General features: G+C 47.1%; 4 protein-coding genes across 4 annotated transcripts; 3 read left to right on the forward strand and 1 right to left on the reverse strand.

Moving 5' to 3' along the window:
* Nucleotides 1-192: 192 nt before the first annotated feature.
* On the forward strand, nucleotides 193-1,892 carry pep (Mitochondrial-processing peptidase subunit beta; the record flags this gene model as incomplete). The annotated part of the gene is made up of 6 exons (XM_031148638.1): nucleotides 193-345; nucleotides 396-521; nucleotides 576-653; nucleotides 705-1,399; nucleotides 1,447-1,803; nucleotides 1,862-1,892. The coding sequence occupies 6 exons, from the start codon at nucleotides 193-195 to the stop codon at nucleotides 1,890-1,892; spliced, it is 1,440 nt and encodes a 479-aa protein (XP_031007103.1).
* Nucleotides 1,893-6,445: 4,553 nt separating this feature from the next.
* On the reverse strand, nucleotides 6,446-8,630 carry LHYA1_G003670 (uncharacterized protein; the record flags this gene model as incomplete). The annotated part of the gene is made up of 2 exons (XM_031148639.1): nucleotides 6,446-6,469; nucleotides 6,513-8,630. 2 exons carry the CDS (start codon nucleotides 8,628-8,630, stop codon nucleotides 6,446-6,448), a joined length of 2,142 nt encoding a protein of 713 aa, XP_031007122.1.
* Nucleotides 8,631-13,331: 4,701 nt separating this feature from the next.
* On the forward strand, nucleotides 13,332-14,487 carry RED1_0 (NADP-dependent oxidoreductase; the record flags this gene model as incomplete). Its single annotated transcript, XM_031148640.1, has 3 exons — nucleotides 13,332-14,205; nucleotides 14,262-14,437; nucleotides 14,485-14,487. The coding sequence occupies 3 exons, from the start codon at nucleotides 13,332-13,334 to the stop codon at nucleotides 14,485-14,487; spliced, it is 1,053 nt and encodes a 350-aa protein (XP_031007123.1).
* Nucleotides 14,488-15,567: 1,080 nt separating this feature from the next.
* LHYA1_G003672 (uncharacterized protein) lies at nucleotides 15,568-17,014 on the forward strand (the record flags this gene model as incomplete). The annotated part of the gene is made up of 2 exons (XM_031148641.1): nucleotides 15,568-16,000; nucleotides 16,053-17,014. 2 exons carry the CDS (start codon nucleotides 15,568-15,570, stop codon nucleotides 17,012-17,014), a joined length of 1,395 nt encoding a protein of 464 aa, XP_031007120.1.
* Nucleotides 17,015-17,566: the final 552 nt, after the last annotated feature.

The following is a 17,566-nucleotide window of genomic DNA, read 5'->3' on the forward strand; positions in this document are numbered from 1 at the left end:
TTGCCGAGGGATGTTGTTCCGGGAAGTCGCGCTTACATACTCACTATCGGAAGCGTTGTGATTGGCTGCAGAAAAGAGCTTCAATCAAATCTCAAGAACCGACGTTCCTAGCCAGACCAGACAGCCCTCAGTTCCACGACTACCCAGATATCCGCACCCCCTTCGTCCCTCACTCACTCATATTTCTCTCCCATGGCGTCCCGGCGGTTAGCTTTGAACCTTTCCCAGGGACTGCGCAACCGCGCGAGTCTCAATGCCGTTGCCCCCTTGAGGAGAGGCTTCGCAACACCCGTTGTGAAAAATGGCGTCAAGACGGAATCAACAACCCTCTCCAATGGCTTGACCGTGAGTCTCGAAAGACACCAGGGCTCTCAATGTGTACTGACGTGTGATAGATTGCTACCGAGCACTCTCCCTGGGCGCAGACGTCGACGGTCGGTGTGTGGATTGATGCTGGGTCTCGGGCGGAGACGGACAGAACAAATGGCACAGCTCACTTCCTCGAACATCTTGCCTTCAAGGTACGACTCAATTGGCTTTACAGGTGATGTATACAGGACTGATGAGGATTGTAGGGTACAAACAGCCGCACACAACACCAATTGGAACTGGAAATCGAGAACATGGGTGGCCATTTGAACGCCTACACATCTGTATGTTTCGGAAGCATTGGATCATATGGCCTATACTAATATCATCTACAGCGCGAGAACACCGTCTACTATGCTAAAGCCTTCAATGCCGACGTACCCAAAACCGTTGACATCCTCTCCGATATCCTGCAAAACTCCAAGCTCGAGGAATCAGCCATCAACCGGGAACGTGATGTTATCTTGAGGGAATCTGAGGAGGTTGACAAGCAATTGGAGGAAGTTGTTTTTGACCACCTACATGCAACCGCTTTCCAGGGGCAGCCCCTAGGAAGAACGATTTTGGGGCCGGCCGAAAACATCAACAGCATCCAAAGAGCCGACCTAGTAGACTACATCAAGACTAACTACACTGCTGATCGCATGGTCCTTGTTGGAGCTGGTGGTGTTCCTCACGCACAACTCGTGGAGCTTGCTGAGAAGTATTTCTCCAAACTCCCAACTGAACCATATACCGGTGCTGCATCTGCTGTTGCCGCTGCACAGAAGCGGAAGCCGGATTTTGTCGGTTCAGAGGTCAGAGTCCGTGATGATACTATCCCAACTGCAAACATTGCTATTGCTGTTGAGGGTGTCAGCTGGAAGGACGACGACTACTTCACTGCCTTGGTCACTCAAGCTATTGTTGGAAACTGGGACAAAGCGATGGGCAATGCTCCTCACATGGGCAGCAAGCTTAGTGGTTTCGTACACAAGAACGACTTGGCCAACAGCTTCATGAGCTTTTCCACAAGTTACAGCGATACTGGGTAAATAACGTGTGTAGTTTTCTTTTCAAAACGCTAACATATTGTAGTCTCTGGGGTATCTACCTTGTCACCGACAAGCTGACTAGAATCGACGACCTTGTTCACTTCACACTCCGCGAATGGTCCCGCCTATCATACAACGTCACCGAGGCCGAGGTCGAGCGTGCTAAGGCTCAATTGAAGGCATCTATCCTTCTATCTTTGGACGGCACCACGGCTGTTGCTGAAGACATTGGACGACAGATCATCACTACTGGACGCCGTATGGGTCCAGAGGAGATTGAGCGAGTCGTTGGGGCTATCACAGAGAAGGATGTTATGAGCTTTGCGCAAAGGAAGCTTTGGGATCAGGATGTGGCTGTAAGCGCGCTTGGAAGTATCGAGGGTCTACTGGATTACAACAGGTATTTTCTCTCTTGCCGTTTGGTGAAGAGCATAAAACGCTAACATATTGTGTGATAGAATTCGAAACGACATGAGTAGAAATGCATAAGGAGGTTTAAACAGGGGCTAGAGCGCGCTGGTGCTTTATAGAGTGTATATTCGCGACATGGGCGGTGCTTGTCTGTACACATAGGTTTTCTATAAAACTCTTTTCATCCTTTCAGTAGGTCTTATCATGCCGTTTTGAGTGGCCATACTCTTTATTCCCAAACAAGGCTGTAAGTCAATGATAGGAGCGGCTCAGATTTATACTTTAACAGCGTCTCATGCTTTCCTTTGGTCAACGGAGTCAAACACGGTCGTTGATGCCACAAAGGTCTAGTGATTTGAAACTCGTGCTATTTTCATTCATGTATGTTGATGTCTTGGTTTTCATGTTTGCAAGTTTTACAATTATCAAGTGAAGACCTGAACTTTTAGGGAGGCTTCGTTTCTCTACTACGTAGTATAGACTTGATTCTGGTTGATGTTGCTTCGCATTCATGGTGGTGTTGACGCGAAAAGAGGTTATGCCTCTTTGCTGACTAAGCTACGCTAGATCACATGGCTATGAAGGTCGGGATACAGCCCATTATCCCAACATCAATAATAAGGTCAATAATTTTATCTACTTTCTTTCAACTTAGACTAATTGAGCGGCGAGATCTCAAATTCACTTACGACTTTCCCGCCTTCAGCGCGATTCTAGTGGCATTAGGTATTCACTTATACTGGTCTCGTTCCATCGAGATGTTCCAACATTTCAACCTCAAATACACACAACTTGGGTTTCCTCCACGCCATCCACAATGACTGAAAGACACACCGATGCGATGGATTTTACAGAGTTCAACGCCAAAGGATTGAGAAACCAATGCAGGCAACGTGGCCTTCTGGACACCGGGAACAGTCCGAACTTGATTACGAGGCTAGTTCAGTATGAGTACGAGGCAAAAAACGGCGGCGCTCAACTTGCAGAACCCCGAACCGACTCTCTGCCTGTTCAAACTCGCCATAATGTCCCAAGCCCTACCAGCGACCGCTCTAGCATTTCTGGTGTCGTCCAGTCTAGTCCAGGGGAGCCATATCAGACGGAGCAGGAGGTCCGATTGAGACAGCTTTGTCATGACAACCATCTCCCCCCGAAAGTCCGTGACGAAGCAATTCGGCAACACGAAGCCGCCCATAAGGATTTCAACAACGAATGTGACAAGGCACTTCTGAGTCGGAATGCCAGTATCAAGAAGGCAGAGACCAAGTGTGCCAAGACCGTCGAGACGCTTATCAAAGACCGAGACAGCAAGCTCGCTGAGAGCAAACCTCAGCTCGAAAAGCAAAAGATCTGGGGTACTGCATTTTATCAATTGAATGTAAGCAGTAATATTAGGCACCAATAATTAAGATAATCAAACTAATCTTCATCTTAGAAAGTCATGATTGCTGCTGGAAAACCAACTGTTCATCCTAGCGAGTTCGATCCCACGCGCTATCCACCAGCAGTTATTCCGCAGAGCAACCCTCGTTGTTCAGCCGTGTTTGCTACTCCTCCATCTACTGCTGCCTCTCTAGGTAGCAGATCGACGGCAACCATGAAGTCTATCGCCACAGACACCACCTCCAGAAAGCGGAGTGCCGAGGAAATGGATGACGAAGAGCACTTGAGCCCACCTCCCCGCCATCGTATTACCGACTCCTTCGTCGTTGAACGAGCCTCCATTCGGAGTGAGGTGCAGAACCCGTATATCTTCATCTCTGATCAAACTCTGCAGGTCCGAGCCTCTGATATGGAGGAAATGCGTGAGATGATCGTGCGGCGGGGATACCGTCTTACGCATGTCCGCGCTGATCCTACCGGGTATTATTGGATCTTTAGAAACTACTATGAGGCTGAAAGGTGTATTGACCGCTTCCAGGGTTATAAATTCCACGGTGTTTCTTTAGACTTGACGCTGGAGACCGGAAGTGCTGAGCGGGGTCGCGAAGTTAGTAGTGTATGGAGGGAACGGCGCTGATGGTTTCGTCTGCATATTATGGATGGATTGGAGTCGATATTCCACCCACCGCGGGGAATTTATCTTAAGTGATGGGCACGAAACTATTATTAGTTCCTGTCACTGATCTAGACCCTTGATGTTATGGACAGATGGATCGATTTGTTTGAATCCCTTTACGCACTCTGGGATTTTCTTTGGGGGCGATGGTCTGATAATGAGTGCATGATACCAGCATCTTAGCGTATGGGTGCTTTATTTGATTTGGTTTGAGTTGGTTGCTTCACTCACTGCGGGAGTTTTAATGGCTTTTTTTCAAGAGACAATATTTGCTCTTTGATATGTAACATGGATGGTGGTGCTTTTCATCAATACGTACTGCAGTGGACCTATATTCTGCATTGCGACTTCCCAAAATTCGTGCCAGTGTTCTTCGTAACTTCCGTGCCCATAAATCCATGTCCAATTCAAAACATCATCATACATACACTTATCATCACAACGCCCCCAAGCTCTTCCCATCGCAAACATCCTCTTGCTTCTTCTTAATAGCGCCACACTTATCTCATCTGTCAGCACACCTCTCAAGATACGTACCAGGAGATTAAACTTACATTCTCACTCTCCCCTTTTTCATCATACTCAGCAAGCACGGTAGCAATAACAGTCGCATTCTTCTCATCATCATTCTGCTTTCCCCAAATCGTAACTTTCCTCGCCGTACTACTTATCCACTCAACCACCCGCGCATGCACGATTTCAACCTGAATAGGTGCAGCCTCGCGGAGTAGAATCTCGAACGGAGGGAGATTCTCAAGTGTCGTCACATAGCCGTTACTGTTGTCCGAGGAGTAGCCGTCCTCAGCCAGTGCTTCTTCTATCTGCGAGAGCCGTACTGGATGTCGCTGCTTCATCTTCCGCTTCTGCTGTTGTCGCTGTCGCTGTCGCTGTTCACTCACCAACTCCTCTAGCGCACGCGCTCTCTCGTCATTATCCGCTACCAGCGTCTTGATATCTCTCACTCGTCCCGGATCATCCCTTCCGCATGCCTCGCGCGCATAATCCAGGACCTCAAATTGGTGCGCTAGGAAATCTTCATATACTGCGAATGCGTGTTCTTGTTGCGCTGCGTTGTGTGTAGGTGAGAATAGCGGGTGGGCATGTTTATATGCGTTTTTGTCTGACACGAGGAGCCGGTCGATGAGGTCTATTGCGATGCCGTCTATGCGCAGACCGCGGGTCTTGCATTCGTTGCGGAGGGCGGGGTGGGAGAAGCAGTGCCAGGGTTGGAGGTAGATTGGGTCGATTTCGTTTAGGAAGCCGGAGATGCTGTTGGCTTCGGGGAGAGATTGGGGCGACTGTAACGTTGATTGGGGCATGGTGGCGGCTGGGTCTTGGGCCTTGGTTCAGGAGGAGGTGGGAACTGGGGATATTACTGCAAGGCAGCGGATGTTTTCAAAGCAGTCATATCATGCCATATCATGCTATTCACCGAAGATAAAAAAATTTTCTCGGATAATGCAATCGAGGATTCAATTTAGAGGTACGCCATATCTAGATGCATCGTACTTGAAGTGTCGGAAAGATCCACGGGGTTGGAGATATCCAAATGTGCAAAGTGGCCTTGAAACCTGCTAAAGGCATGGCTCATTATCCAACCTTTCCTCTTTAACAGCCTCTTATTTACCCTCATTCCCTCCATACCTGTTTACTAACGTTTATTCATTCTCGGATTGCGGCGAAATGGAGAGGTACTTATCAGCACCATAGATCGGCTAACCAAAGTCAGAACCAGTATCTCCATTCTCATCATACGTATAATAACCAGCTGTAGGCGACATCGATGAAACCTCTATAATTTCACCCTCCTGCGTGCGCGTTAACTCTTCCCTCGCAAGGATCTGCCAAGCTCAGTTGATTCATTTACCAACTCGTCCTCCAAGTCTTTTTGTCGTTGTTCGACACCCCCTTTTTCTCGCTTGAGCAACCAATCGCATCGCGTGTGTGGACTCTTTGCGCTTCGTCTGACTACTTCGTTGAAGGAACAAACCTGGAAGTCACTGCAGGTTCTGGTTTTGTTTCTCTTGCCTATTTTCCCATATCCCTTAATCTTCAACCTTTTGGAATCAGACAGATGACTTATATCGCAGGTCGTTTCAGGGATGAAAGACAGATGAAGAAAGCCCAACCCCCCTTCTACCTCGCTTGACATGTTTCCAGCAAAGCTCAACCAGAATTTGCGAAACATCCAAGTTTTCAATCCACCATTGGTTGGATAATTCTTAGTTTAATTTTCACTGCTCCAAGGATAATAGATGTATTACACAATGCGATGACTGAATCTCCACGTGAGCGACCACGAACGACAGAAACTCGTGAAAAGGCGAACTTAAAGACGTATGGTATGATATAAGCAATAAGCAATATAATATAAAAATTCCGCTCTCGTTGACGTGATCATTAAGTTCGCTACAAACGCGTCAGCCGCTGGGCTGAGCATCATAAACTTTGAAATCCAGTCTCATGATCAGTTAATCACAAATTGGTAGAAAACATCGCTATACCTTATACAGACTGAAAATAGCTATCTGAGGAGAAGGAATCCTCAATACAAGTATTATTGATCGATGCACTACATCTCCACGGGAAAGAATATCTATATTTTCAATCTAAAATCTATTTATAGACCCTGGCCGTACATGCTCCGTCTCCCAAGACAAGAAATCCCCCAAGTCGTGACCGAGGTTGAAGCCCATAGGAATCGGCGTCTCATCGCCCGTGCTAATATCATGAGAATCGAAATCCACCATCGGGCTTGACGGGAAGCTTTCATGCCCTTTCTGCGGCGAATTTACCACGTCTCCGATGATCTCCGAGACGCTCGTGTCCGTGTCTAGCTCAAAGACATTCAATACATCTTCGAAATCTGCGCTCCCGCTTCCACTTCCCATATCTGGACTTCGATCTAGATCTTCATCGCGGGCCTCCAAGTTCACGAGCATTTTATCATCAAAATCCGTACTCCAGACACTTTTCTTTTTTGAGTCCTTGACGACGCGCATCCGCGCAGGGGCATCTTGCGCTAGTCGACCGATTCCATAGAAGCCAAAACTCTGCCACCAATTCATGATATCGTCTAGCTCGGCCTCGTCGGCTTCCCACTCATCATCGGCATCGTCGACCGCGCTCGCATCGTTCATTGTGCCCTGGATAGCCATCTGGAACGCTGTCCAATCCAGCGGTTCGTCTTCGGGTTCCGGAGATGACGGGTCTTGTGAGTATTTGAGGATCCGCTCGACGCGGATGGGACCGTGGCGGAAGTTTGGGGAAGTGAGAGTGAAGGGCGTAGAGGGTAAGAAGATGTGGTCTTGATTTTGAACTGGTTGTAGGCGCACTTCGGGGGGTTTGGGAGTGGTGAGAAGAGCTCGAGTGGGTGATAGGGTGAGGGGAGATACTTCTGGTATGCTGGGTAAAAGAGCGGGTACGCACGAGTCTGAAGGACTTCTCATTGGGTCTGGTGGAGAAGGGAAGCTCAGATCGTTGATAACCATGGAGCTGTTTGAGCTAGATGCATATTCCGCGGTCCCAGTCTTCATATGAAGATCTTGCATAGCATTTGGCGTAGCAGGAGGTGGAAGAACAGGACTGGGAAGTGGGGCCGAATGCACTCTCGCTGCATCGATGCGGGAGGAAAGACTTTCGAGATGAAATGGCTCCGTTCGAGTACTATCATCCGTGCTTCTAGTTCGAGCAGACTCAGCGGATATCTTGCGATCAATCTCAATTCCCCTTTCTTCCTTCATTCGTTGTATTCTACCTGGTGTCAACATCTCATCTACCTCGGTTCTAAACATCTTCCCGCTGAAAACGTCGACCACATTTGTGGTAACGTCCGTTAATGTCCATCGCGGTGGTGCATTCGCAGATTGAATAGGTACAGTCCTCAATGCTCTGCCTAGTATATTCCGCCTCTTGGCAGTCTTCTTTCGCTGTGCTTTGGCTATTGAAACGGATCGTGAGGTGGGACCTTTGGCCAACGGTATAATCGAGAGGCGGGGGTTATTCATCAGGCTCGTACGGGGTATTGTAACAGGAAGGTTCGCTGGGGAAGATAACCACCATCCCTGAGTTGCGGCTTTGGCGTCTTCCAGAGCATTGCCGACGGCCTGGAAGGCGGCATCTGTTTCCCGAATCAACTGATCAACGTCGCCCGAGAAATCTTCCATATCTGATAAATCCAAGCTCTTGACACTTTGCGTTGGTGTGGTGTCTTCATCTACCGGGTCTATTGACAAGGCTTCAATTAGGTCAAATGTAGACACTCTCGTCTCTGCACTTGGCGAGGCCTTGGTATTCGTATTAGATGAAGTCGACGCTGGTGACAACAACAGAGGCTCCGAAAATATAAGTCGCCGTGTTTCCGCATCGCCACGACTCTTGGTTGAAGACAATGGCGGTGGATAAAGAATCTCGGGCGATCGTGGCGTGGGCTCCGGACTTGACAAAGAACACTCAATTGGACACCGATCTGGTTTGCAGTTGCAACTGCATAAAGAACTTGAAGATGAAGACGCACTTGAGGTCGCGGGTGGTAAAGGTTGATTTCGCGTTCTAGCGCTACTGCTTGTTCGTCGCAGTGTAGCAGTTTCCGTAGGCGGGCTTTGCGATAACCATGACAATCTCCTAGGGTTATTTGTCGACAAATTCCTGTCTGTGAGACCTCCACCTTCTCCAATATCGCCAGAAGTCTCGAAACTGTCTTTTCTTCTATGAGCAATGAATTGTTTGAACCGCGAACTAGTCTTCTGAAGCAACATAGCGGCGGCGGCGCATTGCAGTAGGTAATATAATGAGGAGCGCGACAATGACAAAAACACCGGAGAATGAGAATTCGGTAGGGAATCTATCTGGGGGCCACAGGGAGCACTTAGAAAATGCCACTGAATGATCTTGGTATGACATGACAGAGAAAGGATCTTGCAGGAGGTGGCTGAAGGAGCGTTAGAGAAAAAGCTGCGAGGCTCCTCACATTGATCGGATCCACATCGCTTGATCGGGGGATACTTGCCAGTAAATTCTGGAAGAGCAGATACAAAATGGCCACCAAATGGGCTTGCGGACTCGTATAGTTGAGGTTCGTATTTGTGATGGACGTGAAAATAGTTGGTCACTTGCAACACTTCGTAGGACGTCCACAACGGATAAACTTACGAAAGAAAATCCCATGCAACTGTGGAAGTGGAATTTCAAGGACATTCCATAAGTTCCATAGAATTGGCCATCGAAAGAAGGCTGAAAAAGTACCTTAGCCCACAGCAGGTGCAATACATGCATTTGGCGTTCGTTGCGAGACTATTGCTGCAGCAAGATCAAGCCACAATGTACCTGCATGTGACCCATCACCTATTTTAAAAATGAAATACTCGTAAAGAGTTGGCTGGAAAAGCTAATAAATTGTCGAATACAGGGTCTCTGCAGCAAGCGGCGCGTTCCACCTATCGCTTCTTTCTTTGTACTCCTTGGAGGCTATACATAGAGACAGGCCGACGCAGTATGATGCTCATGATATGCGAGATAAAGAATGAGATTGTTCCCAACGGGTAGGTGCAGGTACCTGCTGAAAAATCTTTCGATGTCCAAAGGAGAATTTGAGAGCTACCCCGATTCTTGGAATCATGGATTGCTTCGGATAGAGTAGGGACCCATTTATCCTGTTCCCAGGCCATAGACCATGTTTGTATTCAAGCGCATCTGTAAGGAAGAAACGCTCCGCGCGGGGGAGGCAGGAAAAGCTCTATCTTGATTCGAAAGGTTTCATTCTCGCGTCCGTCGGGGGGCACCATGCCGCTCCGAGCTGCATGGAGGGAAAATGCCTCAGCATAGATCTGGACGTCGGATTATGTTGTCATTGTCCTAAGAATACATCGTGAGGCCATTTCCAAGACGGTGCTACGGTGCTGAGATGTTGAAACGCCAAAGGATTTTCGGAAGACTGACTTTGAGAACTGAGATCACGTGATCGACGTATCTGTCTCTGTGAGGCATAATCTGCGTCATAAACTATGTCCCTGGCACAATTATCATCATCTTTATATAAAGTTTTTCCCGGGAACCGAAGCTTTACGATGAGATAGTATCAGATACAAGCGCGGGTTGTACCACGTGATCAGCTGCAACTGAACACAGAATGATATGGGGTGAGATGGGGTGAGATGGGTTAGAACTTACAGTCGGGCACGATGGCACGGGACGGCTGTTGGGTTCCAGACTAACACCAAGTGCAGAGTCTAGCCATTCTTTGGGGACACCAATACACTTTCCTTCTTTCAAGACCTCGTGGCATCCCCCGAAGACGACTTGAGGTGGAACAAAGCGTCATGTGCAACAAGAGACTCTAATCGTGTTTTAACCAGATATAAATACAGTAATGGCTGAGCCATATAATATGTACGGCTTTGTGCAGGGTAACCTCGCAGATGCATATGTCTTGAGGCAAAACGAATGTATCTGTCAACGCCTGGGGATCAAATTGCTTCCAAACCCCCACAACCTCTCAATCCGCTATAGAATGAACGCCGACTCATCCGGAGGTAGGCACCTTCAATTATACGACCCGGAATGACCAAAATATGGTGAAGGGAAACCCAACCCAGAGATTCGCATCGAACTCCAACAAAAGTGTTTCAAGCCGAACTCTGTGACTGATGTGCATCTGATATCTCGCGCTCGGCTTGCCCCGGAATTGACTGTTCCTTCTTTTGTTCTCTCTGAGCGTGAATTGCTGGTATCATAGTTGGAGTTGTCGCTGTTTTCAGGAAGGACGATGCTGCATGAGTGGGTGTGTGGTGGTATTTCTTCTCTTTCTCGTCTCGATATTGTGGTATGGATGTGCTCTTTGGGGGGCCCTTTAGGTCGCATATTATCGAGGACCAGAATCCTCTCCTCTCGGTGTTTTCGTATGCTCGCTCATTATGGAAGACGTCAAGACCTTTCATGGTTGTGTAACACGGCGTATGTCTTGCAATATAGATGGTGCTGCCTTGTTCGGGCGAAAGTGGCGGGAAGTGAGCTTGGACTTAGTGAAAACGAGGCTCTTCAAAGACTGATGCCAGCTACAGGTGATGATAGAATGAGAGCGTAGTGAATTGACTGGAGTTGTTTGAAATGCGTGATATAGTGTGATAATATAGAGCCAGAGAGTTAGAGCTGTGTAGAAATCGGTAGTAGGGAAAATAATGAGTTTCTGGCATCGACTCTGGCTCGCCGCAGATCATATATAGATATCTGGGTTATCTGATCGACATGAGCCTCATGATACCAGTGTATTGGATAGGCCCTGTAATAATAAGCTAGGGTATTTCAAAGGCCCTTTCTTACCGGGACCAAAGAGGACTCGCGAATAGAATCAAGCATTTGACGGCTGCTGAAAAGTAGCGTTAGTCTATCATAAGCCCAGCCAAGCCATAGGACCTCGAGGCTGCCACACCACATCCCGCTTTGGCTCTGCGTTGTTCTTCATAATTCCATTTTGAGCCTTGTAGACTCCAGAAAAAGACCAACACTACCAGGTACTAAGACAGGATCTAGGGATACTTCAAGGTATTCGGCACTTCAAGAACGAATCTTATATTGGATTCCTGGAGCCGCTCCCAGATCCCGAGACCATGAAGCGACACGGGAAGATGTGTCTCAGCCTCTCAGATATTGTGGAGGATCTGGACAAAAATTCTCTTGGCATTGGCAAAGCCGATCCTCTCAACCTCCCGGTACTCGTGAAGGCAATTGAATCGTTCGTGAATAATAGCATGAACAGCATCAGAAACCGAGAACCTACGCTCATATGCTGATGCGATCTCTGCATCGATGCGCCGACCGCAGTTCACCGCCACGACTAGGCCCATGATAGGAAGAAGGCTGAAAAGTATGGCGCAAAGTGGACGGCATGACAGGCTTGACCAAAGTAGCAATAATGTGGAATCGATGCAGCCGACCAAAGTAGCAATAATGCGGAATCGATGCAGCCACTTGCTGCTTGACGCGGCAGGATCAGGCGTTTTGAGATGTCCTGAGTCATGGGAATTGATGAAGCAGTCGTGATAGCCAGGCTTTGCAATACGGTACTTGGGGTTTTATGGTGTGCTACTAATATTGTGCTAGGTGTGCTTTTATCTCTAAGCGTCCGAATACGGAATTATTATGGGGAGCTAGCCATAACAAACCTATCATAAAATCGGCGCATTTATTAGAAACACTGTTAAGCACTAAGTCTTAGCTGTTTGTTATACTTTACTCTTACTGCACTTGAATATCTGAAACATTAGTAAATGCATTTCATTCTTCAGGTTGTGACATAATTGTTTATCTTCCGTTAGTGATGATGAGGATACTGTAGCAGAATACGCTGGAGCTTTATTGAAACTAATATCTGAGTAGTCCTGTGTTTGATATAAAAAGAGTTCGAGATTGTTCTGGGCGCTTCCGCGCTCAAAAGCCTGAGCTCCGTTCAGAGTGTACTCTACTTGGATTTTTTTATCAAGGAGTCTAAAAACACGAAATCAGAACTGAGTCAGGCAAACTGTTGCCCCCAGAATGAAGTCATGATCCTCCACCTCCAGCTAATCCTCCTTATATAAGACATAGACTTATATGGAAACACTGTCCCATTCATGGATTTATAATTTAGAGAGAACTTCATCAAAAGTATTAACTGGAAAACACTATCTTATAGGAAGTTCAATTGTCAATCCTTACTCACTTCGTCTTGTAGTACCACACACGTACTTACGGAGGTATACCTCACACAGCTCTGCAAAATCCTGCGACATTCGTTAAAAGCATCATGCCACCAGGAGTATAAAAACTCGGGCTGTGAAAGATGGGTATCCGTACCGTAGCGTAGTTCATACTGTACTGTATCAAAGCCGGTCGGAGATCCGCTCCCCTGTATGGAGTAACAGCCGATGCACATTCCGTGCAGATTCCCCGCGAATAGGCCGGATGTGCTTCCTTAATAGGCTCTCCGGGCCGTGAAACGAGCATATTTGCTGGCGGAAGTTCGGGATGGCCACAGCCATCTAAGTTTTTCAAGGTGGCGGGGCGTATACCTCGGCATAACGTCACTTCTTAGTTGTATTTTCCAACGTCATGCATGATAGGTCCTTTATTCTGAACTTACGAGTATACGGAGTAGTAGTATACCTACAATCTGTATCTGCCATGAATAATGACAATGAATCTCCCGTTCACTTTGAGATGCCGAGACCCGTTCCATCGGAGATAGATAAGGTAAGCAATTGGTCTCGGCCTTACTGCTACCCTTTATTGGTAATCCGGTAAGGAAAATGGAGGAGCTTTATATCTTACCGCGTCATGTTCCACATATGCCTAGGTAAATCCACTTCCTTTGTTAGTCTGCGAACTCAAAGTATTAAAACTCTTGCTACGCCCTTCAGACATCCGTCTCTACACTAATATCATACAACACATACCCTTAACTGCAAAGAAAATCAATAGTCACAATGGTTCAAAACAAGGGCGTCATCTTCAAGCAGGTGCCAAAGGGTTTGCCAGTTCCCGGCCAAGATCTCGTAGTCGAGGCGCGCGAATTCGATCTCGACCAAGCCCCACCAGCTGGCGGTATCATCACCAAGAACATCTATGCCTCGTTCGATCCATACCAAAGAGGCCGCATGCGCGCACCGGAAATCAAATCCTACAGTCCTCCCTTCACCCTCGGCCAGCCTATCACCAACAGCACCGTTTCAAAGGTCCTCAAATCCGACAACCCGAACCTCAAGGCTGGTGATTTTATCACTGGATTCATTTCCACAGAGGAGTACTCAGCACTCCCGAAAGATGCTGCAAACGCGTGTAAAAAGATTGAGAACCCTTACAACCTTGACTCGAAGGTGTTCCTTGGAGCTCTTGGCATGCCTGGTCTGACAGCCTACTCTTCTTTCTACGAAATTGGCAAGCCAGTCAAGGGGGAGACAATCTTCATCTCGTCCGCTTCAGGTGCTGTCGGTCAACTAGTCGGCCAATTGGCCAAACACGAGGGCTTGAAGGTCATTGGATCTGTTGGAACCGACGAGAAGCTGGACTACATTGTGAAGGATCTGAAGTTCGATGGAGGTTTCAACTACAAGAAGGAGAAACCAGCGGATGCTCTGAAGAGGCTTGCACCCAACGGTATTGACATTTACTACGAAAACGTTGGAGGAGAGCAGCTCGAAGCAGCTATCAATGCCATGAACCCCTTTGGCCGCATCATTGCTTGCGGTATGATTTCGGAGTATAGCAAATCAGAGACTGAGAGGTATCCCATCACGAACTTGATGCAAATTGTTGCCAGGAGGATAACCTTCAGAGGTTTTATCGTTGGAGATCCTAACAGTAAGTGCTCCATTGCACCACATTGAGAGCCCCACAGCAATGCTAATACCTTGCAGTGGGACCTGTCTACATCAAAGAACGGGATGAGAATGTTGCCAAATGGCTTCACGATGGGAGCTTCAAGGCCAAGGAGAGTGTCACAGAGGGTATTGACAATGCACCAGAGGGATTTGTTGGGATGCTTCAGGGCAAGAATTTCGGCAAGGCGGTGTTGAAAATTGCCGATGTTGAGGTACGTGATGCCATTGCTTAAGGTGAACCGTGCTAATAATATCGAAGTAAGTGTAAAAATACAGTCTAGTAAGGCTATGGATGTAAGAACAATCCGAAGCATACCCAATTATTGTCTTTGACCTTGAACCTTCACGTGTTCCTTTTCGGCGCAGAAATCAATCAAGCCTTGCTCAATAGTGAAACCAAGTCTTCAAATCCAACACTTGCACAAATGTCTTCGTTTTCATTGCTTTGCACGTTTCTCAAATCACGAAATCAAGCCAAATTCATCCCGGCGCAAATGTCATCATGTGATGAGCAGACAATACGAGTAGTAAGCAACCTTAATTCAACTTCCTTCGCTCAATGGAACCTCACTTCTATATATTCTCCTTCCACAGTAAAACAATTCGCATCCATTCTAAGCCTAAATTATCTATAAACATTCATTCACCCAATAGACCCAATCCGCTCGTTGTAAACAATGGTAGTCAGTCACACCAACCCCACCATCTGCGCCCCCGACCTTTCTTTCGGTATATACCTTCCACTTAATTCCCCAATATACCGGCAGAGATGCATTTAGATTTATAACTAATTAGCTAGCTAGCACATCATACCCCCTCCCTATAGTAACGTAGCCCCGGTATGTATAGTTGCCTAAGGCAACAATTCGTGGTCAAGCGTTGAACCACCTCACCTTGCACAACTTCTAATCAACTTTCCCGTCCCCTTTGGCGGCTACAACTTGTCGTGTTGTCATTATATATATCAGCCGTATGCTTCTTAATGCTATAATACTTGTCATTTATTTTTGAGCCAAACTCACAGTTCTAATTCCGCGGTTTCTTACAGACAGACACAAGACTTTCGAGGCTATCGAGGCTATCTGTTGGGATATACGATCCGCCCTGGGATCCGCCCTAGGATCCTCCCCAACCTTTCTAGTCATGTGATCTAGCTCATGTGACTTAGCTTAGTCAGCGAAGAGGCATAACCTCTTCGTCTCCGTAACACCACCCAAATGCTAAGCATCAATCAACCAGCATCAAGTCTATACTACGTAGTAGAGAAGTGATCACGTTCTAATGTATCACCGCCTGTGATACCAACACTATCTGCCATTTTTCAAACCTTCCTACTATCAAAATGAGCGGCATACAATATGACGACCTTGCTTGTGCGAGAATCGACGCTCAGTACGATGCGTTTCGCAAAAATTTCCTCTTGAAAGAGAATTTAAGCTTAGCCGGTGATTTCATGGTGAAGGCAAGTGAGGGTGGAATGCCAATAGAACTTAGCCTTGTCCAAGTAGGTGGTTTTAATGCTGGTTTGACGATGAGTTTCAAAAACAGCGTTCCGCTGTTGATTCGATTTCCCAGGCCAGTGATCTCCAGATTTTCCGAAGAAAAGATCCGTCGGGAGGTGGCTATAATGCAATATCTTACCGACTTGACCGCCATCCCAGTGCCTTTCGTTTTACGCTTTGGCATGTCTAATGAAGAGCCTGGGTTGGGTCCGTATATTCTTATGGAGTTTATTCGTCACACCCGCTCTATGAGCGATGTGCTCAATACACCTGGTACCTATCATCAGTCCATTTCGCAAGCAGTATATGCTAACCTTTTTACAAGGTTTCGAGAAGGCGGACAGACCTATCCTAGACCCTCGCATATCAGAAACGACCCTCAAGTGCGCTTATAGTGATATGGCCAACGTTCTACTTCAGCTTTCACAGCCCTCGTTTTCCAAAATTGGTTCGATTGAAAAGCTCGGAGATGGAAGCTGGTCAGTCACTCACCGGCCGTTGACGATGAATATGACCCTGCTGGTTTCATATGGAAATCTTTCGCCAAGTACTCTACCTTCTAATATGTTCAAAACCGCATCCGCGTATTTTGAAGCCCTTGCCAATCTTAATATCACTCATTTGTCTATTCAGCGCAATGATGCAATTGAAGACGCCGAAGACTGCAGATGGAAATATGTCGGACGCTATGCTTTTCGCAAGCTTATATTAGAACGGCATTTTCCAACAAATCCCGTTAGCGGACCTACGCCGTTCAAGTTATTTTGTGATGATTTTCGACCCTCAAATGTACTTGTCGATGAACACGACAAGCTCGTCGGGGTTATAGATTGGGAGTGGACTTATGCTGCGCCTGCCGAATTCGCATATAGCCCTCCTTGGTGGCTGCTTCTCGAGCCTCCCGAAGAATGGCCCCATGGGATCTTGGATTGGGTGAAGGAGTACGAGCCGCGACTGAGAACCTTCTTAGAAGTGCTTAGAAAAGCAGAAGATTCTATGATCGAAGACAGGCGGTTGATAGAGCGACTATCGGTGCGGATGCAGGAAAGTTGGGACACTGGCGATTTTTGGGTTGCCTATGCGGCTCGGAAAAGTTGGGCTTTTGATCAGGTTTTTTGGAAAATCATCAATCGGAATCCCAGGTTTTTTCCAAAACCTGGGTATGAAGAAGCACTTAAGCTACTCTCCAGAGAAGAACAAGATGGTATGGAAGACTTTGTGCAGAGAAAGTTGAAAGAAAAGGAGGAGCGTATTTTAGTTGACTGCGAGGAGACAGTCGACTTTTGATTATGGACCTTCTTGCACCTATTAATACCACTTTATCCTTCTCAAAACAGCCTATTTTGCGCCTCGCAGCTTCAGCCTGTTCTCTAATGATAATTCCAAGTCCTTGGCTCTCCGGATAGGGCATCGCTTGCACACAAACTGTATGATACTCAGGTAAGTGAGGTTAAAGTCAGAAATAACCTCATGGTCAAGGTTCCTAAAAATCCACGTAAAGTAGTTTGAGAGACCTCCGCACATGGAGGCCAGCCGGCCGGTCTCAGTAGAGGTGAAATAGGCCTGAAGTGTTCAAGTGGTCCCATCAAATTGGAATCATTCCGGCTTGGAAGTTTGAGCACACAGGGTTGCATTTCTAGGTGTAGAAGAGTGTTAGGCCAAGATGGTCACGGATAGGACGATAAATAGGGTCAGAGCTAGCATAGACGTGATGGGCATATAATTGTATGTAGTCAGATCCACCTAAGCGTGATAAAGAGGTTTATCCCACAGACGCTTATATAAGCAGCTAAGTCCAACCTATAACGATGATATAACAAGTTGTAGCCGCTAGACACC

This window comes from Lachnellula hyalina (genome assembly GCF_007821495.1).
Source record: "Lachnellula hyalina strain CBS 185.66 chromosome Unknown contig00033, whole genome shotgun sequence".
NCBI classification, from domain to species: domain Eukaryota; kingdom Fungi; phylum Ascomycota; class Leotiomycetes; order Helotiales; family Lachnaceae; genus Lachnellula; species Lachnellula hyalina.